Source organism: Diuraphis noxia, unplaced genomic scaffold (assembly GCF_037042655.1).
Source record: "Diuraphis noxia isolate RWA-SAM2 unplaced genomic scaffold, SU_Dnox_SAM2 contig0003, whole genome shotgun sequence".
NCBI classification, from domain to species: Eukaryota; Metazoa; Arthropoda; class Insecta; order Hemiptera; family Aphididae; genus Diuraphis; species Diuraphis noxia.
In genome coordinates, this window is record NW_028301713.1 from 41,851,904 (window position 1) to 41,876,380 (window position 24,477).

The window sequence follows — 24,477 nt, forward strand, 5'->3', positions numbered from 1 at the left end:
TGGTTGGTTTATCTTAAGAACATTATTAAGATAGTGAAAAACATAAAAACAATTAACACAGTAGGTAAGTGATTGAAAAAAATGAAAGCAGTAAAAACAATAAATACAGAACGTGCTCATTGTCGTAGACGTAAATTTCAACAGAAACACAGTCATCATAACGTGCCGTAGCTGTCTGCGGTGTTTGTTTCACTTGGGAATTCTTTTAGGAACCGACGCCATGTCTGGATCGTCGGCGTCACTGGGACCGCGCATTATCATTTTGGCAGCTCGGGCGTCGCCCATGGACATGGCGTAGTCGAGCGCCGTGGCGTCGTCGTGGCGGACGGCCGTGCTGCACCGGTTCGACGACAGTAAGGTCGCCATCATGCTGTACCGGCGATGTCGCGGTAAAGTGGCGGCCCCACGTGTACACGGTCACGTCCAGTGGCCGGCGGCCAGTCGTCGCGTCCCGGGCGCGTCAACGCACGCACCCGCGTCCAACAGCCGGTCCACAGGCGTGGGCCAGATGCACCGGGCGGCCGCGTGCAGTGCAGCCGTCTCGCCGTTTCCACAGTCAGCGTTCACGTCCGCGCCGAACGCTAGCAGCGTGTCCACCACAGTCTGGCGACCCAGCAAAGCGACCACCACGAGTGTCGGTCTGAGCCGGCCGCCGGTGTACTTCAGGCACTTCAGGTTCTGCGTATACGCTAGCGGGCACTTCAAAATGTCCACATCCCGTCCCCTGCAAAAAACAGTTAAAAATCATATCCGCGCGTGCGCAGACTTTGCTCGCAGGAAATGTGGCTGGTTAAATGTTCTATCCAAAAATATAAATGACACCCTAAATAAATTAACACACTAATGCTTCAGAAATATTCATTTTCATCTGCTTCTTATTATTACCTAGAAACTGTATGACGTTTTAATTCAAAATAAATTGCAAATTTTTGTAATTTTTACTATTTTGTCAAAATTCGAACTTTGACTGATTGTGAAAAAAGATTGCGGCTATATATTTTTAATAATTTTTAACTAGCGTTGTGAAAATATATTAGGAACCATGTATTAAATTTTAAAACTTTTTACCAAACGAATAAAATTTTATTTTGTTATTTATAAAAAAAAAAAATTAAAAAGATTGAAAATTTTAAATTTAGTTTAGAAAATTACAAAATAAACATTTAGTGATAAAATATGTTATTTATGAAAGTTTTATTTTAGTTAAAGTGTTATGTTAGTTTTTAAAATTATTTGATAATAACACTGTAATAATAATACATACAATTTTAAAAACTAACATAACATTTTAACAAAAATAAAACTTTCATAACTAACATATTTTTTGACCATTCCTATAGAATAGTTTGTTACAAACAGTGCTAAGTCAGTACTTCAGTAGAGACTCATTTAATATGAAACCACCCAAAAATTACCTGGGGCTCATTCGTTTTAAAAGGTTTTTATATTGGAACTCTCGATTCGTATGCAACCCTTTCTAACGACTATTGGCTACCTATTTAGCAGTGTAAGTGGGGTAGGGGCGTGAAGTTCATATTATATTTATATAATATGTCTATGGTCACGACACGGTAAATATAGTCGTTTGATTTCGTGGAAAAATATTGTAAGCCGACGAAAAGGGGTGATTAAAAATGAACGTGTTTACGAAGAGACGTCGCGCGTACGTGTCTCGAGCAATACCCGATTTGTGTTTAATAATATAATATATAGTACGAAATGACCCTTTGTGTGATTTTCTTACTAAGGACATCGCCATTCACCGTATACAACAATATAATATAACAATATATAGGTTAGGGTATGTATATACATTATACATGCAGCGCTCGTTGTCCCGAAATTGATTCTGGCACATTACAATATTACCGGGCGCGTAAAGAATAAGCGGCCCTCGAAAAAATCGTCGCGTCCGTCTGTTCGTCCGACCGCCAATCTGTCGGCCCAGCGCCGTAGTCGGCCCTTTTATATTCACACACAATATTGAATATAAAGATATTATAATGCACCCTTGTATGAGAAGACACGTAGGTATATATTCGGCTTTTGCAATTTCCATCGGACTCTTTCCTCACCATGGTATGATTATATATACCATCACGGGAGCCGAAAAGATTTTCTAAAATTCAATATTATATACCATACATGCATTATATATATATAAACGCTTACAATATTATTCATTGCACAATATACCTACATGTATATATATATATATATATATATATATATATATATAATACGAAACGTTGTCCGACACTTATAATGTATATATTGATGGAGCGGGGAAAAAAACGTTTATATTTTATTTTTTCCCCGATTCCACAACACGTCCACCCTGTCCCTGCAGATCGCCGCTTCCTATAATTCAGTCGGATGACAACGGCGACGTCACCACCGCTCGTCGATGAAGAAGCTATGTATATATAAACTTTGATCGCTTGACACCCTCGCTCAGCAAAAGCCTGCAGTAGAAAGTACGTTTTGTATGAACATAATAATCATGTCTGTATAATATAATATCTACACGTAAAGCGAAGTCCGGTGTGCTTCAGACGATAGATTGGAAGTGAAATCTCGTTCAACCTTACGCCTACACAAAATATTATTTTCCGTTTTTTATTATTAAATATTTACGCTGTATTGTATACAGTATTTTTATTTCTTATTTTATTTTATCTATTATGCTTTAGCTTACCACTCAAGTCATATATTCACACACCCAAGAATCACTATTAGGTAGGCTACACGATTGATTGTGTGTGTAATATTATTATGATGTATATAATAATAAAGCGTCAGCACACTGACCTATATTTGCACACAATGTGTCACGCGAAAGTAAATCGAAGTACTTACTTATAATTTATATAAAATATACAACATGTTAATTAATTCGAAATCTAATTATTCAGTGATTATTAATGCTAATTTGTCCAAGCAGACATCTACATATGGGTTTCCAACAAATAGGAGATAACCTTTATACCTAATATATTGTCACGTTTTGGATGATTATTGTTGAACCGTCGTCGTATATTATAATAAGTGGGGTGGCATACTGACATGGACATTGGACATTTCGGCCTCCTTCGGTGCTGTTTAAATTCTATTAATGCGGTAATGCATATAACTAGCTATATTCATTTAAATATGATGTACACGGTTAACCATACTTAAATAGTTTATCTAATATATTATTTAGTTTCAAATATTTCGATAAATATTTTTCTTTTATGATACAGATTTCCAATCGATGATCAAATTGGGTAGTGTTTTACATTTTTACTCAATGCTATTAATATAACAAGTATAGTACAATAATACTGTGTTCAACAACCGTATTACAAACGCGTTTTGTGTGTAAACTAAAAAAAAAACTAATTACTTGATATTATCGTTGTTCATGTTCTCGTATAATAAGTAGCTGGTAACAACATTTTAGGTACCTATACTTACGTGCGTTTTACGCATGTTAATTTACCTCCGCGTCGATGGACGTCTACGTCTCCATCTAGTATTATATACGGATATATATATATATTGTTGGTCGACTCACAGATGGACCGGACGCGGGAAATTAATAAAAAATTCGTATATATGATAATGTAATACAATAATATAAGGTATACAGAACGTGTTACCGGAAGACGTTAAGTGTAACAACACAATTGTACACGCGTATATTTTTCATTTCTTTTAATTGAACTGTCTCTCCGCTTCCAGTCGATATGAAATAAAATATAATATATCGGTGAACTACAGTCGTCTTTGACTAAATATAACATGTGCCGTGTGTTATATTACTACTCCCATTATTATTATTATTATTATTACCGTCTTAATATTATAGTCGTCACTGTGGAACATCGGGCATGTATTATAGGCACATCATAATATAGTTTGAAGTGTAGTGACGTTTATTACACGGGGCGGAATGACCTAAATTCGTATTACCGTATTTACTCTTCGTATATGTTATAATATATGGGCATGCATGATATTATTATTATATTATCACACTGGCATGCTATATATCATAATATTATGCGTCTCGGTATATTGTCGGGCAGAGGCGAAGGACATCTGATCAGTAAATTCGCGCTGAACGTCTGTCGCGCGATTAAGAAATAACATATAATATTGTAATACGCGCTCGGTCGACCGCGTATTATTGATGACCGTTTAACGAACATTTAATGGGCTCGTAAAAGGGCGTGTGAAAACTGTTCCAAGACGAACAACAGTCGTCGTAATAACATAATACATTAATACATACGACCGCGACGGTTTCGATGTATTAATATTGTTTTTCCGCAAAACAAAAAAAAAAAAATGTCTTGAATTCATCGCTATATTACTTTCGTCTTTTTAGTGGAAATAAATATCGGCAGGTTTTTGTAAATGTTTTTCCAGATTAAAGAAGTCTATAAAACGAAAAATTCTGCCTGTACAATTTTTTATTATCCATTAAAATGTATATTATATATATATATATGTTATTTAGGTATAATGAAATTATCAAAAATATAGTTGCTCTATTCAGAATTGTTAGTGCTCAACTACTCAAGAGCATTTTTAATTTTTTTTTTTAATTTGATCTTTATCTATGGCATTTAAATGTCAGGTCTTGTTGTTGTGTAACAACAAAAATACAAAAATAATTTCCACTAACGCTATATGAACAGTTTTAATATCATGATGGATATGGATCTATGGTTGCACAGCGGTCTATAACCCAGCGCTGAGTGGCGCCGAATGTTCTTATCAAATCTAGATTTAGAAATCACGATTTACGTGTGCCACGACAGCAAAGAGAAAACAAAACGAATAATTATTGTCAATTGGTAGCTATTATGTGTATAGGCAATTCATCGCCAAATTATTAATTATATTATTGTGATTTACAATAATTATTATAAATTATATTATAGTACGCTATCCAAACCAACCAAATTTATATGATATTATAATACCTACACGTGTGTATAATATTCGTCCGATTAGAAGAATCATTAATCCAGAACAGTTCTTCTATTATTGCCATTGGCTGGTCGATGGATTAATATATGTATTGGAGCAGCCTCCGGCTCATCGCCGCCGTTGTGTAGGTTATCAATTTATTTTGGCAACAGCGAACACGAGCCCGGAGGGACTGGAACTGATGTGTGCACAATAATCCGCCGGTTGGTTAAACCGGAAGGGAGAAACGCAACCAGCGCTTATATATATATATATGTTTATACATATCGTGTATGTGTATCGTTACGATCATATGGTATATATATATACAATATTATACATACTATATACTATATTATATGAATGTATGTATGTATGTATGTATACGGTATTATTTCGTTTGTTATTCCCTGTATAACTAATGTACTTGAAATCTGCAAAAGTCAACTTTCCGCTACGCAAAACATTTGTATTATAATATTGGCTTCCGACGGGGCATTTCATTATCTATTGTTATGTTTCTTGTTTTTATTCACGTATATTGAGGCACAGAGGGGAATATTAACGAATTTAGTGGTGTGACGATGAAGGTGCAAGGGGTGGTCGGTGACCATCATATTATTATATTTTAATAACATAATATGCGCTGTTCGTATGCGTGGACGGCGAGGCGCGGAGTGGGAATTAAATTTTGTTCTGTAAGTCCGTTGTCGTTTCAGTCGTGCTTATTTTCATGATTTCATCATTACACGATATACCTAATATTCATCGATGTATATTCTATATTCTACGAATACATTGTTAACTTTATAAGCAATATTTTAGTTTTATCGAAATCGCGTATTATAAATTATTATTATACACAAATCTACAGGTATTATAGGTGATGTATTCAGGATAAAAAATGTTAACAAGTCTAGTCTACTCTATAATTTCCAGTCAATAGTCGTACACTCGTATTGTATACCAAAAAAAGACATAAAATACATAAACCTACAGATTAATATGTTGAATGTTCGATATGAATGTGTCTCACATAGTCGCATACTGCATATATTTTAAGTATAAATCGAGACTACAATTTGAGCTCAACCAATGTGCACATGACATCGATTTATTTACAGATATTATATTCAGTCGGAAGTTGACCTACAGTGTTCCGCGAAGATTTACACATTGTGATATCTCACGAAATAATGGACATATCAAAATTCTGGTTTTGTAATAAGACTCAAATAAGGGATAAAAACTACAGTTACTAATTTTTTTAACTTTTTTACCATGACATTAAAATAAATTAAAAAATATATTTTTTATTTAATTATTTCCATAAAAAAATGACTATAGCCATTTTGTAGAGTTTTTTTTTTTATAAATTTATTAAGGCTTCGACATCAAAGGTCTCTAGCCTGCATTTAATTAATATAAATACGTGAACATTATAATTATTACAAGTATTTACATGTGTTTACAATTTATGACTTATGTTTATACTATGAAAGAATACATTGATTGCGTCCGTATTGTCTTCATTGAGTGCTTGATGGAGTGAAGTGGAGTTTTTGAGGATCTTGCGGGCTTCCGTTTATTTGGTGCAATTTATGATGATATTATGTTCTAATGTTAGTGTCTCATTGCAAGTATCGCATACTGAGGCTGGTTTTTGTAGTTTATTTTTCTGAAAATATTGACGGTTCAAAATTTTATTTTCATTAATTTCCTGATTTTTAATATTTTTTTTAGTTTTTAAGAAATAAAATATGATCATAACTAGGGACATTGGAAGTGCTCAGCTGGCCGTACTAGAATACGCGCCGCGGCGTGTCACATGTTTGATAGTATTAATAATTTGTTAAATAATAATTCACAATTTTTCTCGACACTAAAAAAAATTAAAAATCAGGAAATTAACAAAAATAACATTTTGAAACGTCAATATTTTCAGAAAAATAAACTCTACAGAATAGTTATAGTCAATTTTTTTGGAAATAATTAAATAAAAAAATATTTTTTTAAACTTTTTACCAAAACATTAAAATATGAAATGATTGTAGTTCTTATCCCTGTAAATCTTTTTACAAAACCATAATTTCGCGATATCTCCATTATTTCGGGAGATATCGCAATGGGTAAATTCTCGCGGGACACTGTATATAATAATTAAGTAGTAAGTATATACTACAGAGAGTTTAATATAAACGGAATACGGAAAACGGATCAGTGATTATGTTGTACCGACTACTGATAAGTAGTTACCCTGCTTTTCTTAAGAGGATGCTATATAATATATATATATATATATATATACATATTATGCTATATATAATACTATAATACCTACTATACTAAACTATACCTACCCATGCGTTTGTCGCTACCGTCTTAACAAACCAACGACATGACAAATTTTCGTTCACTGGTTTCAATAGTGTACCGTAATGATATGACATATAAATATATCATATGATCAAACTTTTAGATAAGAATATTATCTGTGATCAAGCGTTGGCTTTTATTCGATATTTTAATTTTCAAGCGAGATATGAACTTTTATAATTTGTGATATTTTGCATACCCACATATTGCTCGAAAATTAAAATAACGAAAAAATAGCTGATTCTTAAGTACAAATAATGTCCTTGCGTAAAAGATTAATAAAAGACAATTCACTCTGTTTCAAAAACTTACGGTACCTACACTAAAATTTGCCATGTCATGAATGTGTGAGACGGAAACGTATGTGTAGCGTCCTCCTTCCCATAAGGTTAAATAAACGACACTGTTCGATTATTAATTGGTCTCCGATTTACGGCTATTTACTTAAATCATCATAGGAGGAACATTTCCTTTGTACATAATGACTGAATTTTGTTTGGGTGTACGATCGTAGTGTAATGTCTCAATACAATTATCTCTCTTTATGGTTTTAAGTAGAACACTAAAATCTGTCTGTTTATCTTCCCGTTATGGCTTTATTGAATGTATAATTTTCTTAGTGCCTGTAAGCATGTTATAATTTTAATTCTTATCGAATATCGACTGACAACAAATTCGGTCATTATCGAAAATTGTATTTATATTTCATATAACATAATAGTACGATATAGTTTATCCGAGATACCTGTCATGAACTTAAAATTATTATGTAAAAGCCACTTTAAATGTATAACTACGTTAAGTGGTGAGTACCTTCTGAGTGGTGAGTGGTGAACTGGTGACCCATATATTACTATAGTATTGGTTATTAAATACAACTGACAATATTAAAATCCTTACATGGTTTAAACTTTAATTATCTATAGCCGTCAGCCGAATACTCGAAAGAGTTTTTAATTTTGAATGTGCAAAGCTTATCTGAAATTTGATGTTTTAAATTTGTATTATATAATATATTCTATTAAATTATACCAACAGAATAATATAGTATAATACGGATTCCTTCGTAACTTAAGCGATAACATTATTATTCGTTTAAATTATATATCAGTATAATAATAGGTAAGCAGTGAGATGTAAGTAAATAATAATCAAAATGTACGACTAACGAGTAAAACTTTTGTTGGTAACTGGTAAGTACCTACAATAATATTAATAATACGTGTATTTATTTTAATTCCACGAACGGTTGTCGGAGGAGGAGATGTGGTTATTGCACCTCACATAGTTGCATTATAGTAAAACATTATAATCGCTAAGCAAAATGAAATATTATCTCGTTTAGATCGATAAGGTACGATAATAATAAAATATTATATCAAACGGTACAAAATACCTGTCCTGTTTGGTTGTCGGATCAATACAACACGCGTTTGCATAATATACAGGGTGACATTTTTCCCAATCGTGAACCGGATAATATCTCATTTAAAAATATTATTCTCCTTTTATGTGTGAAAAAAATCAACAATCGTACAACAATAAGCCCCTAAAATTGTACATTGTGTTAATACTACATGATATTATTATGAAATACCTCGTAACGATAACGACAGTGGATGTCTGGATAAAATATTATTATTATTTTCACGGTTCGCGGTAAAAACAATATCACTCTGTACGTAACGCGTACGGTTATTATTAGGAACTTCTTTTATCTATTTACGTTACCTTGTAATCGGATTTTACAGTGTTAGTTTTCAATAAGCTTGGTCATTTTAGTCGTCAAAACCCCGTTGGCGGAACAAGGTCGCGGTTGAGACAAAATAAATGTGAGTATTACAATTAATATTATTATTGTTTAATAAGTTTTTTTTATGTCGTTTGCATTCATCATTAGTCAACAGTAATTACTAAAGACAGGCCTTCTTCGTTAACCAAACACCGTCGAAACAGGTGTTTAATTGGCTATTAATAAAACGCGACACGTGTATACACTTCAATAATAATTTCAATCGTTCGCAATGCAATACAAGTACAATATTCAAATAATTAAAATCCCAATCATAATAAAAATATTATAATAAGTGCCTGCGAACAAGTTCAGTGTTGACTTGTTGAGGCCGCATACGCAATAAGTTGGTCGTTTGTTTGCTCAAAGATTTGTCGAAAACATTATTTTAGAATTATTCGTATACAAATTTTATTTTTATACAGATAGGTGAGTATATGGAACAATATTTTATTTTAATAAACGTAACGCAACGAAAGTAGTCGATGATAATTATTATTGATAACATTCCGATGGTAATTACTAATTATCGTCGCGAACGACTGCTGCTTGACGTTAAAATGTTCAAATTAAAATTCTTTTCTGATGTTAAAAATCCCGTCATAATGAATCCTAATAAACATCAATGAACTGCTTTTAGGAACAATTAAATGACCCCTCTGATAAAAACATTTGGAAAGGACGACGAGACTCGCAGTGTCCGAATTTGTCACACTCTTCTTTTAAGCAATTCTATACGTTCCAATTAGACAGATTTTTATTTTTTTTCCGTCTGCACATACACGCGTTTCTATTATTATTGAATTAAATATGACCGGATGTAGGTCGAATTGATAATTAAGACGACCGTTAAGTTTGGGACAAGATCGTAATTCTCTACGTCTACATATTAATATGTGAACAGACTACACATTATCTTAACAAATACGGGATCATTATTATTTTTTTAGACTTTTGTTTTTGAGTATTTATTTAACTATTTTTAAAATAATTGATAAATAGTTCTGCACATTTAAATATTAAACGCCAGCCTATTTCGATTCCTTTGAAAATATTGGCTATAAAATTTCAAATGTCCGTCTCATTAAAATACATCTTACAATAAATTACTGTTTTCTTATCATATGATGTTGTGATCTTCATAAGTATCGTATTAAATTTGAAAGAAATATCAACGATACTCAATCAATTAATTAGTATTTGATAATTGTCATTTGATTTCATAATTGACTTGTACAAAAAACCGGGGAAGTTGATTTGCTGTATAGTAGGTGTCGAGTATTCCTTCGAATTCATATTCAATTATTGAATTATAATATATGTATACAATTTGAATTCAACGATTTATCGTTGTACCTAGTAGGTAGGGAATTTTTCTGAATATTTTGTTTATTAAAATTTAAAGATCTCTTAAGTTTAAATCTATCTTTTAATTAATGGTTGTATAGTTCCTAAAATGTAATGCCTTTGGTATCATCTATAGAACCTTCTAATCTTATTTTAGATTCAGAGCGGAGCGATGAATGCATTGATTTTACCATGATGTGTGTTTTTATTTTTATTTTTTGTGTCAGTCATTACGTTTTGGGGCAGTAAAAGTGCTTTGATATTTGACTTCAGTACCTCGTTCGATCAAAAAGTGAATCTAGTTGGTACTTTGGGGGGGGGGGGGAGGGTCAAAAGTAAAAAATTCTTAATATTTTTCTAAATAATCGGGATAAACAAACTAAAAATTAAGGGAAAAACGGGAAATTTTATGCACAATTAGATTTTGGTTTTTGATGTAACATTAAAACAAAAGACCATAGATATACATGAAATTTTCACCGAATGTTTATATAAGTATATTCTATCCACCATGCAATTTTAAAAAATGTTCGACTGAAGTTGAACTATTCATAGGTATTTGCAATTTTCAATAATTATTAGTTTTTTTTAAATTAATATCGATAAAAATTTATTTGTTGGGTAGAAAAGCTTGAAAATTTAATACAAGGTTCTTGACATATTGTTAAAATAGCAATTGAAAAATAAAATAAATTCATAGTCACAATTTTTTTTTTTATAAGCATTCAAAATACGTAAAAATCACAAAAATTCACAAATTATTTTAAGCTAGAAATTCATAAAAAATTTACTTTTTAAATCTAAGATTAGAAAATTTAATACAAGATTCCTTACAATTTTGTCAATCTTTATCACAAAAAAAATGTCCACCGGAAATTCAAATTAAATTTTATGAGCATTTGAAATTTAAATTTTTACAACATTGGATTTTCACTGGATTTTACATTTAGCGATTTTCTTATTTTGGTGTAACTCTAAAACAAATGACCGAAGATACTTGAAATTTTCACTCAATGTTTATATAGGCATTTTCTATATTTGATACAATTTTGAAAATATTTAGATTTGTTTTGAGCTGTTTATTGACATTTTAATTTTTCAACTTTTTTAGTTTTTTTTTCTATAAATATCGATAAAATGTATTTGTTGGGTAGAAAAGCTTGAAAATTTAATACAAGGGCTTCTAACACATTGTAACAATAGCAGTTGAAAAATATTAAAAATACATAGACACGATTTTTTTTTATAAGTATTTAAAGTTCAAATTTTGACTAAATACGTAAAAATCAAGTAAATTCGTAAATTATTTTATGCTAGAAATTCATAAAAAATTTTCCTTTTGTACCTATCTAAGATTTGAAAATTTAATACAAGGCTCCTAACGTATTTTTACAATAGCAGTTGAAAAATAAAAGAAATGTAGTCACAATTTTTTTTTACAAGCATTCAAATTTTAATTTTGACAACATACGTAAAAATCACGAAAATTCGCAAATTATTTTAAGCTAGAAAATTCATAAAAATTTTTCTTTTTAAATCTAAGATTTAAAAATGTTTAATAATCTATATAATATATCCTAGACAGATAAACCGTTTCCGCTCAGAATCGTTTACAATGATATACAATGACATAATATCATTGGATTCAAATTTAATTCCATCCATTAAAGTAATCCACTTGTGTAACATACTGTACAGCAGAGCGACATCCACGACTTATCGCTTTTTTTGTTTTATTAGAGTCCAAATAGATGGATGGTTACGACCTATACTACATTCGAGAACCTATTATACCATCGCTCAATTGTATTATTAGTTCTATGTTCATCATCCAACGTTGCCTCGTGGACATTCCAGTATACACTTGGAGGAAACCTTGGTTAATCTTTTTTAAATTTTATATTGTTTATCGGACGATCTTTTCGCGTGCAAGGGTCATTTACATATGTCATTAGTTGTAGTAGAGAATACATATTGTGTTCACATTTATATTTATATTTCTAGGCTTTTCCCCCGTCAATCAAAATTATTGTTCTATAATGATACACCTCTGCAATATTGTGGGAATATATTAAAACAGGTACATACGAGATACAACATACTTGTCATTCATCAATGTGGCCAAGTCCAAGGGCGTGTTGTCGGCACTGTCGGTAGCGGCCGCGTCGGCGCCGTGGCCGATGAGTAGTAAGCACCTGGTGTCTTCATGTGCTTGTTCCGGGCGTTGGGATCGGCGCCGCGGTTCAACAGAAGTCGGACGATGTGCCGGTGGCCAAACTGCGCGGCCACGTGCACAGGGTAATCCGCCGTTCGGCCGATGGGACAGTGGGTCAGCCGCCGGTTGCGCGTGATTGAATAACGCTTCACCGCAGCATATAGTTTCCCATCTCGAAGGCGCCCCGCAGATCCGAAGCCAAAGTCCTCTTCCGATAATAGTACAGCACGCGCATTTCATTTCTTTCATAGTGAAATTAAACATATTGATTTAAAACTTTAATATCTATAATTGTATTAATAATAATTAATAATAATATCGTGTTTTTAATTGGTGTAATTATTATGTTTTTCAATAGTCGTAACAATAGCTTGGCCACAATTGCTGTTCATTGTGGAGTTGTAAATACAACTCAATTTTCAAGTGAATAGTATATATCAGGCTAACATGCAAATATGTTTTTTTTTTTTTTTTTGTTACCTATTGATTAACTTTTTAGTTTTGATTCCTGTTTTTAATTAATAAATGAATCTTTAATCCATCATTATGTTTGTGATGATCAAATTGCGAATTATAAATAAGCCTCGTCCTACATAAAATGAAAGATGATTTGATCGCCACTGTTATCAGCGTAAAATGGCATTAAAACAATAACTATCAGTTCTAAAGTTAAAAACGATTTAGGAGAAAAGCTCATCTTACAATTTATAAACAACGTTAGAAGTGTAAAATTATAGAACACAAACACGTGCAGGTAGTTAAGTCGTTCCGCTGTACATGTGGAATGTAAGTGTATATTATATAATTTTAAACCTAACGACACCGACCGGTTATTATCAGCATCAGCTGGTGTTTAAAATAATAATAAATTCAGCGCTCAAATTGGGAACAATTAAGTAGAATAACTTACCTAACAATTTAATAACTACATGTCTACATTCAAAGTACAAAATTATGTAACATAAGTCACCTGGGATGATGGCTGCCAACTGCTCATTAGGTATCACTTCTTTTTTTAAATTAATACATCTTCTGTAGAACTTTAATATATTACAATTTATGTTAGTGGACGTAGATTTATATTCATCTGAATTCGTATTATACATTTAGTTGTCACATAAAAAGAAATTTTATTAAAATTTCTAATTTGGTAGTTACTGTACGAAAAACAATTATTATTAAAATATGTACTATAGTGTACTAATTAATTAAGATCTATTATCAGTATACGATCATAAATAACTCAAAAGTTACACTGGAAAAAGGATATAAAAAATCTTCTATAGTACGGTCGAAATAACAAAAAACGAAGAACATTGATAACGCTAACAACAATATTTATATTATTACATAAGTGTCGAAGAAAAAAATCGAAATCTTTACTTGAAGAAAAATTAGTTTGGGAAATAACTTATGCCGCGGTCTAGTAAATCAATAACTTCTGTAAAGCAATATAAATATTTTTTTGAGCGATTTGAGTTCAAGTTTTGACGAAATTGCATAATATTCAATTGTTAAATTTTTACGATTTATCCTCAAACAATTTTTAAAATTTTGTTACTGTTACAAAATATATTAACTAAAACATTCCATTATTATGTGCTTAAATTATCATGTTTTATATACAATGCAATTTATAGACATTTAACATTTTCTATTTAGAATTTTTATCCCCTTATAATATTATGTTGATCATATTCAAAATCTAGACAATTTAATAATAGGTTTTTCATAAGTTGCTTTTACAACAAACTGAAAATCTCGAATATTAATTTTTTTTATATAAATTGAATGTTTAAGCGAAAAAAAACGAATTTTTTAGTTTTTAATTTGTCTTATAGACTTAAAACTTTTTGTCACTACATAGGACATGGGACATTAAAAAGATTTCAAAATACTTCGATTTTAAATTACCTATTTATACTACCAACAGGCAACAAGTTCTCAACTAATAGAAATAAAAATTACTAATAAAGCAATATAAATTATTTATATAATGTCCTATCCTTAAAATAAAGGCTATCCGTTGAGAATCGGATTTTCAACGTATTACCTAAGTAGGTAGTACCTATACTACTAGATTCGCCAAGTTCAGACTTCAAGAAGCACCTTGAAAAATGCATAGCATTATTTTTGAATACTTCTAAAATTAAATAATTTAACAAAATACAATTTGACTACTTTTTATAATATTGTGCATTTTTATACTTCTTAAACAATTAAAAAAAAAAAAAGTTTAGTAATAACACAATTAAAATATCAGAAAATACTCAATATTAATATCTTTACAGTATAAACAGAAAAAATTTAATATTTACCTCCATCAACTTCATGTATCTTAAAATTAGATGGATCGCAAGTTGCATTACATTCATTAAAATAGTCAAGTTGTGAACTTGTATCAATCATTTTGCCAGAATTTGTACTAGTGTTATGAGCATTACTAGATTCACCAAGTCCAGACTTCAAAGAAGCACCTTGAAAAATACATATTATTTAAAATAGGAATATACACCAAATATTTTGAAACTTGAAAGTGCGCTCAGCCGTCTCAACCCATTTTCATTTTTCAACTATGTAATATGTATAATGAAAATGAATACATTTTAATTTTTCAATGTACAATTCAATGCACAGTGTATAAAATCGGTTTAAAATTATTGTGATCATATCATCACATTGTGTCACTGTGACACTATAAATTTAAAAATTGAAATTAAATAATTAATATTTGTTTTAATCAACTGTAAATTACTTACTTGTAATAATTTCAATAACCTTTAATGAAGATTCAACTGAAAAAAACTTGATATTTGAGTCAATTTAGTGGTTTTTTTATTATATTGCCATTAAAGAAATTTATTTTACTTTTAGTATACAGTAGGTTGATATTTTAATGTTTGCTGAACACATTGCGTATTTATTATATAACTATGTTTCCAAAAAATATAAAATAAATATAAACATTAATGTCTCATAATATTTATAATAATTCATATACCATGTTTATCAATTTTATGATTTAATAAAATGTGTATCAATACGCATTATATATTTATATATCTCAATAATGGAGTTCACTGGATAATCTGAAACAGAAGGGTAGATAATAGATATACTAAAATCTTTATTACAGTGTGTTTACTTATAAATTATAATAGAAGACAATAGGATAGAGTTGAATTTTATAGGGAATGTCCCAATAAATTGTATAATTATATTAATTTTGAGATTTATATTTCCTGTATAATAGTGATCATCTGTTGAAATTGAGATTATATATTTTTAATATTTATTACAGGATATTACATATTATTATAAGGAATAAGGATAGTTATTTTATTCTAATATAGCTAGTTGATATATATTTAAAAAATCAAAGGTGGACATATATGATGGCTATAGTTTAAAAGTTTGAGTTATATTATAAAATTACAGTTTTAACAATTTTTAGACCTTACTAGTAAATTAATTTTCAAATTAACTTTAAACTTAACTAGTTGAATCAACTATTGAAATAAACTCGAAAATAACAATACGATTTTTTCAGTCTATTACATAAAAATAATTTATCATGTTGTAGAAATTTATTGATTTGAATGGTGGTTTTACACATTAATTACTGCAGTTTACCAAGTTTTAAATATTAATAATCTAATTATACTTTAATATTTCTATCATGTTTCTTGATAAACTAATATTAGGTGGTTAGGCATATACTTTTTATGTGATCCACGTTGGTACTAATTGAAAAAGTAGATTATAGGTAAATTTATTGTTACTTAAATTAAACTAAGTTTATATTTATTCCATATTAACTTTAAGTTTATAGCAGTTTAAATCTATTATTTATAAACTATTAACTTCTATAACTCAACGATATTTAACACTTAGCTTAAAACCTTAACTTGAGTCAATTATTTCCGTTGACTTGTCCAGTCCTACCTTTGAAAAAAAAAAACAACGTGTACACCGTGTGTAATAACAACGCGAATCGAACGGTTCGATGTTTGCGATATGTGCTTTTTATGCGTGCAATATAATACAATATAAGTTAATATTATTAATAATTATATGTTTTTTTTTTTTTTTTTGTAGACGATGTTTAGACGCACTGCTGAACTGTAACATGCCGAAAATTGTGGTGAACAAAGCGTTTTACAAAGCCGCGACACGAGACAATATTATACTGATGAACAAGCTGCTCAACCGTGGAGCGCACATAGATTACAAGGACATGTCGACGGGGTTCACGGCACTTCTACTGGTCGCGAAGAGCAAGAACGTGAGGGCCACACAGTTCTTGCTAGAGAAGGGCGCCGATCCCATGGTACACGACCTCAACGGGTAATTGTTATCGTTCGAAAGAAAATATCACGTGTATTGGATTAAATGTTTATTTGTTATAATACAGTGTATTCAATTTATTTTTTAATTTTTTTGGAAGGATAACCCCCCCCCTCCCCCGCTGAAATATTTTTAAAAAATCATATTCGCTTAGTACCGCTTACACATTTTTATATTGAGGCATGTCAGAAATTTAGGGGACCGGTCCGCAAACACTCCTTTCACCTCACCATCAGTGGCGTGTAGTATAGGGCTCAAGTGATGCTCATGGCAACGCCTATATAATATATGGTTATTGATGGAAGAAAAATAGTACGTTTTTTATTTCGGTATAACAATATTCTGATGAGTATATCACCTCAAATAATTTGAGTAACAACAATTTATTTTATGATACACTACGCCACTGCCCACCCCACCATATTTGCGCTAATATTATAGCATATAAGATATGACCTATCTGTTTGTTGTACATTTAACTCAGAAATGTCTATGTGTTTGTGTGCGATTCGCAGTTGGACGTGTCTTCATTTTGCCGTTTTCTACCAATTTCCCGTCCGGATACTGCAGACGATGTTGATGAAGACCTGCGGCCGGGAACTGATCGATTTTCAGACGTGCAACCAGGAAACGGCACTACACTTGGCTGCCAGACGTGGCAATGAGGCGGGGGCGGTGGCTTTGTTGCAGGCCGGCGCCCGCGTGGACCTCCTCGACAACAAGTTCCGCACACCGTTGATGACCGCCCTGTTTTGGCAGCAAAACGACTCGATGGTCAGGCTGATGGTTTTGGCGGGTGCTAGCGTGAACCGTGTGCCCGGTTCGTCACTGGCGCCCCTGCTCATGGTGGTCGCACGGAACAACTTGTTACTAACGCAGCTCATGCTCGAACACGGCTCCGTCGTCGTGGATCTGAAAAACGACGACTTGAACTGGACGATCATCCATTCGGCCTGTCAGGCTGGTAAGTGGTTTTTGATGTTATAACCAAAGACAGTTTTTGAATGCGATTTTCATATTATTTATCTTTCTATACGTAACATCGTATTGTAATACATACACTCGACCCATATTGCAAAAAGTAATCATAATAATATGTCATATTATAATCATTAGTCCTTGATATATTATGTACAACTGTAATTGCATAACGCAAGTTAGTAGTATTTAAATATATATAAATTAGTACCTAAGTAATAGTGTAAAGCAAATCGCAATAATTACATCGCTAAACTAAAATATTTTTTAGTAATTTAATCATTTTGTTTACATATCATGATCTTGTGATAAATTATACAAATATAAATTTAATAATTTTGAAATATTATAATTTACTAAACAGTGAACGTTTGTCTTTGTCATTTTACATATATTTTGTTCATCGGTTTTCAAAGTACCTATAACTACATGAACATGCAAATAGAAAAGAAACTTCTGAGTGACAATTTAAAGTAAACTATTTATTTCTAAAAAAAACTGCAGTTAATTTAGTTTACCTGCATATGATATGCATTTTGATAAATTAATACATTCCCAGCTCTCACAAAATAAACTAAGCATAAGCATGTACAATCGGTTATATTATAATACAAAAAATTAAGTTTCAAAGAAAAATATTTAGTGTGGTTAATTTCAGTCGTTGACAACGTCAAAGAGACGAAATCAAAAATTAATAAGTATTAAGTTTAATTTGTTTCAATATTATTGACTTGACCATAATGTATATGTATTTCACTATGCTTTGATCAGCAAACATTTTCAGAAGGGGTTTCGGGCCTTGATCCTTTTTCATAGTTAAGTTTCTATTGGATAGGTATCTTTTTCAATATTCAATTAATTCGTTAATGATACGTAATTGATATGTTTTTTTTTTAATTTCGTCATCGTAACTGTTCAACATTTTCTAGGTAATATAGAAGCTGATAAAAATGGTTATCGTGAATAGTTTTCAAGCAATAGTGTGTTAATTTGCTTAGGGTGTCATTTTTCGGGTAGAACATTTAATCAACCACATATCCTGCGAGCAAAGTCTGCGCACGATTATGCATTTGTAATCAATAACCATTCTGTCTTGCAGGGAACGTGGACATGTTGAAGTGCCTTCTGGCGTACGCAGAACCCGACGTGCTAGACGCGCTGCACACCGGCGGCCGGCCCAGACCGCCACTCGTGGTGGCCGCTTTGCTGGGTCGCCAGACTGTGGTGGACACGCTGCTAGCGTTCGGCGTGGACGTGAACGCTCGCTGTGGGAACGGAGAGACTGCACTGCACGCGGCCGCCCGGGGCAACTGGCCAACGCTGGTGGACCGGCTGTTGGACGCGGGCGCGTGCGTTGACGCCCGGGACGCGATGACTGGCCGCCGGCCACTGGACGTGGCCGTGTACACGTGGGGCCGCCACTTTACGGTCACCGCGCAGCTGGTATCCGCTATCCGGATGACCAAGGCAGTGGTCCGGCACGACTTGCACACAGTCAAATTCCTGTTAGCGTGCGGAGTGTCGCCCAACATGTCCACCGAGGCGTACGGGACACCTCTTCATGTAGCCGTGCGACATCGCCGGTACAGCATGATGGCGACCTTACTGTCGTCGAACCGGTGCAGCACGGCCGTCCGCCACGACGACGCCACGGCGCTCGACTACGCCATGTCCATGGGCGACGCCCGAGCTGCCAAAATGATACTGTGCGGTCCCAACGACGCAGACGCACATCGGAGCTACTCGAATCGACTTTTCAATCCGTTTTCGGATAGTGAAGTTTAAAACGGTTCGGTGCACTTTTTATATTATTATACGACGATATTTTGTGACTACATATCGCTCGAGTGTTTATATATATATATATGTATATAGTATACATATTTTATGCATGTATAAGCGTAAGTGCATTGCATTATATACTGTAATGTGCGATATGCCGTTTTATAATTGAACCTCGGGGGGGCCTTTTCTCGAGTTGATACATATGTATATATATTTTATTATTATAATGCGTATACGGCGCTCGACGTTATTCGTTAACGGTATGCGAATATTCAGAAACCGTCAACTGGAAACATATTGCGTAATGAGTGTATTATAATATTGTAAAACGTATGATTGGGGGGTGGGTAGTTACGGATAAGTCACATTTTTGTTTTGTTTTGTTTTTTTTTTATTATTATGATTAGCACATAGGTATAACAGGTAGATACTTAACTATTAACATACTATTACATTACATTATCATAATATTGTAGCTATATTATTAATCGTTATACATAAGTCGTTTACAAGTTAAGAGGTTAGATTTTAATTTTTTTTAACGTTGAAAATGTAATACATGGATAAATTTATGACATTTTATATCGTAAACATTAAGCATACGGCTCTTAAATTAAATAATTATGAAAATTAAAAAAAAAAAATCGATGAAAACTTTGTTGTTATAAAACTTGGAATATTAGTTAGACCGGAGTTGAATTACATCAGGACTAAAGGCACACGTAAGGTGCGTAAAATAAAACAACACATCTTTAATAAAGTCGTTACAGTTTAAGTTTGGGTGGTTGGTGGGGATATATCGATAGGTAGCAATAAAAAAAAAAAACTGGTTGGTTTATCTTAAGAACATTAATAAGATATAGTGAAAAACATAAAAACAATTAATAAAGTAGGTAAGTCATTGAAGAAATTAAGATAGTGAAAAACATAAAAACAATTAATAAAGTAGGTGATTGAAAAAAATCAAAGCTGTAAAAACAATGAACAGAACGTCATCTTCAGTATCGTAGACGTAAATTTCATCAGAAATACGGTAATCATAACGCGCCGTACCTGTCTACGGTGTCTTTTTCACTAAGGACCCGTTTTACAATCATAGTTTAAACCTCGGTTATGCTTGAACCACTGATTTTACCGGCCGAATACCGTTGTTTAACCGGAGTTCAACTATTGTAATACGGGCCCTTAGGAATTCTTTCGGTGGAGCCCAAAAGCGCGTAAAAGGTCAATTTTTTTTTTTGATAAACCAAAAGCGCAAAACGAATTTGCGCTTTTGTACCTTAGTAGTGGTATAAAAGCGCAAAAATAAATTGTATTACCTGATACAATATTGTACCCGTTACACTATAGGTTTCATTTTTAAATTATTATAGTAGTATATTATTTCAGTTTAATTTAGTAATTAGTATTATCGAATTTAAAAAAATATTTCAAGATTGGATTACTTAAAAACTGTGGGCTTCAAATTTCAAATTTAATATTAAGGTACTAATTTTTTTATTTTTTATTTTTATTGATCTTAAACAAAACATCTATTAGTTGTTACTATTAAATTAAATACAATTTTTATAATTATTTATATATTTTTATATTTAAATACACATTTTATAATCACAAATAGCATAGTATATTAATAACTGTATGATTTTAATTATATGTTTTTAGCTATATGATTTTAATAAAATACACTTTTTTTTAAAAAATTAATTTGCGCTTATGGGATATTTATTTTTGCGCTTTTGGGTTGTGTTTGGGTCAAACGCGCTTATGAGCTACAGCCAATTCTTTTAGGAACCGACGCACAGTGGTCGAAAAAAAAAGAGGTGGCCAAAAATAAATAATTGAAACTATGATATTTGTAAATATACAATTATCATTTAAATATATTTTCATTGATATACAATATATTACAGTTTGTTGAATTATTGTTTTTTACTCTGAAATTTATTCTATTTCTTCATAACTGCAATAATTAATGTATATATATATATATTATTTCACTATAAAGAAATATTATACAAAAAAGGAAACACGCAAGTTCAACTACCGTTTAAAAAAAATAGCTCAAATACTGGCAGTAATATTATATACCATTATAATACGTTGCATCAATAATATTAGTAATAGTGCAATGTGATTTTAATACATTAATATGCATTTATTTAAATTCTGATTTTTAAAAATGTTAAGGATGCTTAGAATTAACATTTACAATTTGTATTCATAGTTTATGTTTTTCTGATGGCAAATGTCTTAAGAAACAAAAAAAATAAATTAAGTGTTTGTATATTTATTCATAAATAAAATATTTGTTATAGAGGTACTTATTTGTTTGTAAAAATCGTATTATTCAACACTCCATTTTCATAATTTTTAATAACCTGTAACTAAATAAACATTTTTATTTACGTTTTTCTGTTATAAGTTTTAATTCACCTGTACAAATTTAAATTGATTAAAATGAAAATTATTCAGTAGTTATAGTTATAATTATGTGTAAATATCACCATAATATATAGGGTTCATTTTGTCAAGCCTCAATAATCCTATAGAGTATGGAATAATTATTTTAAGTGTTACAATCAAAACATTTAAAATTGCACATATTTTGCTGGTTTTTTTCTGCATTGCTATAACTTGGTCAATTTTGAATTTAGAAAGATGGTAAAATTATCAAATTCTTTAAAAAAAAATGAGTGGTTGAAATAGGTGATTGTCATTTAAGAAAAAAATTGCTACTGCACATGCGCATATCTAATTAAGGTAAGAAATATAAAGTTTGTAAAAATGTGTATATTTATATCACAACAACTGACTAAAAATAAAAAACTTATTTCAAGACACTGTGCAAATATATGGATTGTGTTCTCCGTTACCGTCTACACACTGCACACCGAGCTTCACTTAGCGATAAAGAGAGAGAAAGAATTTTTTTTTTAAATAACAGCATTTTTGGAAAAAGATAATATCTCTATAATATTATTATATACCAAAACACCACTGATGATCCTATCAATATATGCACAGGAATTGGCTGTTTCTATATCTAAAAATCTTGGCACTGTACAATCGATGGTAGGGTGTATGGGATATGCTATCCATATTATGTATTAGGGTATGGACCAGTTGCGCCTAAAACAAAATTTGTATTTTAGGTCAGTCTCAGTATACATACTAACTGCGCTACTTAAATTTTAGGTAATTATACCAATTGCACTGCTCATATTTTAGGTTAGTATACCAATTTTTATAAAATTATATACTAGTTGTAATGTAGATAATTATAATATATTATAATAGTCATTTATTACATTTTAACTATATTTTTATGCATGTTATTAAGTACCTGTTATTGACATTCATTATGTAATTCTGTAATTTTTTACTGACTGAAAAAAATCTATTTATTAATACACATATTTATAAAAGTGTATGTTAAATGATGTGTAGAATAATATTAAAAGTAATTTATTAAATTTAAATTAAACATGTATGACATGCATACATACACATTGTGTATTATTAGGTATAGATAATACCTATAATGTATAATCTATAAATATTATTAATATTGACGTTCATTGAATATTTTTCATTTTATTGGGCGCAATTGGTATATAGGTATAAAAGGTAATTTTAAGCGCAATTGGTAAACTCCCATAATATATATTAATGCGTCTACGGTGTTAAACCACAAAAAAAAACATACTTACAATGACCACCTAATGTTACCGCGGTAAAATAACCACTAATTACAAATACCATTATTCAGTATAAGTATATTAGGTGTTATAGCGGGTAGTATTAGCGTGCATGTAGTGCGTCAATTTTATCAGTGATGAAATCTGTACATTATTATTTATTGTTATAAAACGTCTACAAGACTACACCTAGCAGCTGAGATATACGGTGTATAATAAATACTATATACAATATTATGATAATGTGAAAAACCACTCAAGAGTGTGCGTTACACCAAACTTTATGCATAATAATATTATATTTTCGGCTCTATAGGCTATAATATACTATATTAACTAGTAACTATTTAACTAATCGGAGACGTATTCAGATATCACATCAGTGCTAATTTTTCTTTGTCACTCCTTTTCTTCTTTTATATACTTATGCCCGGTTGCACAAACGATCAATAAAAACAGTTCAATAAACTGTGATAACGGTTCAATAAACAGTCGGATAAATAACTTTATTGGTTCCTTAAAGTGTTGGACTGTTGCACAGAAAATTCTTTGACATTTTGATGGTTAGTGCTCTAACCATAGTTTAGATACCATAGTTACAAAAAATTATCATTCCATCATATATTTTTAATGTTATCAGTGTTAATTGTTATCTGTTTTATACTTTAAAATTAAGTTGAACTGGTATCAAAAATATTTGATTAAATTATAAATAATATTACCTTATCACAAAATAATTCGATGTTATCAGATCAATAAAGTTATAGAACTTTTTTGAATATTTATCGAGCCGAAATCGGGTCTACAACTTATCGAACCGATAACACAATATTTATTGGATTGATAAAACTTATTGATCCTTTGTGCAACCTGTCAAATTGTTATCGATTCGATAACCCAGTTATTGGTCCGATAGCAAGTTATTGGTCGTTTGTGCAACCGGGCATTAATCTTAAACATAGGTAATGTACATT

At 31.4% G+C, this 24,477-nt stretch overlaps 2 protein-coding genes across 2 annotated transcripts; one reads left to right on the forward strand and one right to left on the reverse strand.

The window, feature by feature from the left end:
* Nucleotides 1–417: 417 nt before the first annotated feature.
* LOC149057383 (uncharacterized) lies at nt 418–13,273 on the reverse strand. The gene is made up of 2 exons (XM_089223392.1): nt 12,580–13,273; nt 418–724 (listed from the first exon to the last, which is right to left on the reverse strand). Exons 1-2 carry the CDS (start codon nt 12,954–12,956, stop codon nt 418–420), a joined length of 684 nt encoding a protein of 227 aa, XP_089079518.1. The 5' UTR covers nt 12,957–13,273.
* On the forward strand, nt 9,123–20,895 carry LOC107170228 (ankyrin repeat domain-containing protein 16-like). Its single transcript, XM_089224360.1, has 4 exons — nt 9,123–9,170; nt 16,791–17,039; nt 17,555–18,003; nt 19,117–20,895. The coding sequence occupies exons 2-4, from the start codon at nt 16,822–16,824 to the stop codon at nt 19,800–19,802; spliced, it is 1,353 nt and encodes a 450-aa protein (XP_089080486.1). The 5' UTR covers nt 9,123–9,170; nt 16,791–16,821; the 3' UTR covers nt 19,803–20,895.
* The last annotated feature ends 3,582 nt before the right edge of the window (nt 20,896–24,477 follow it).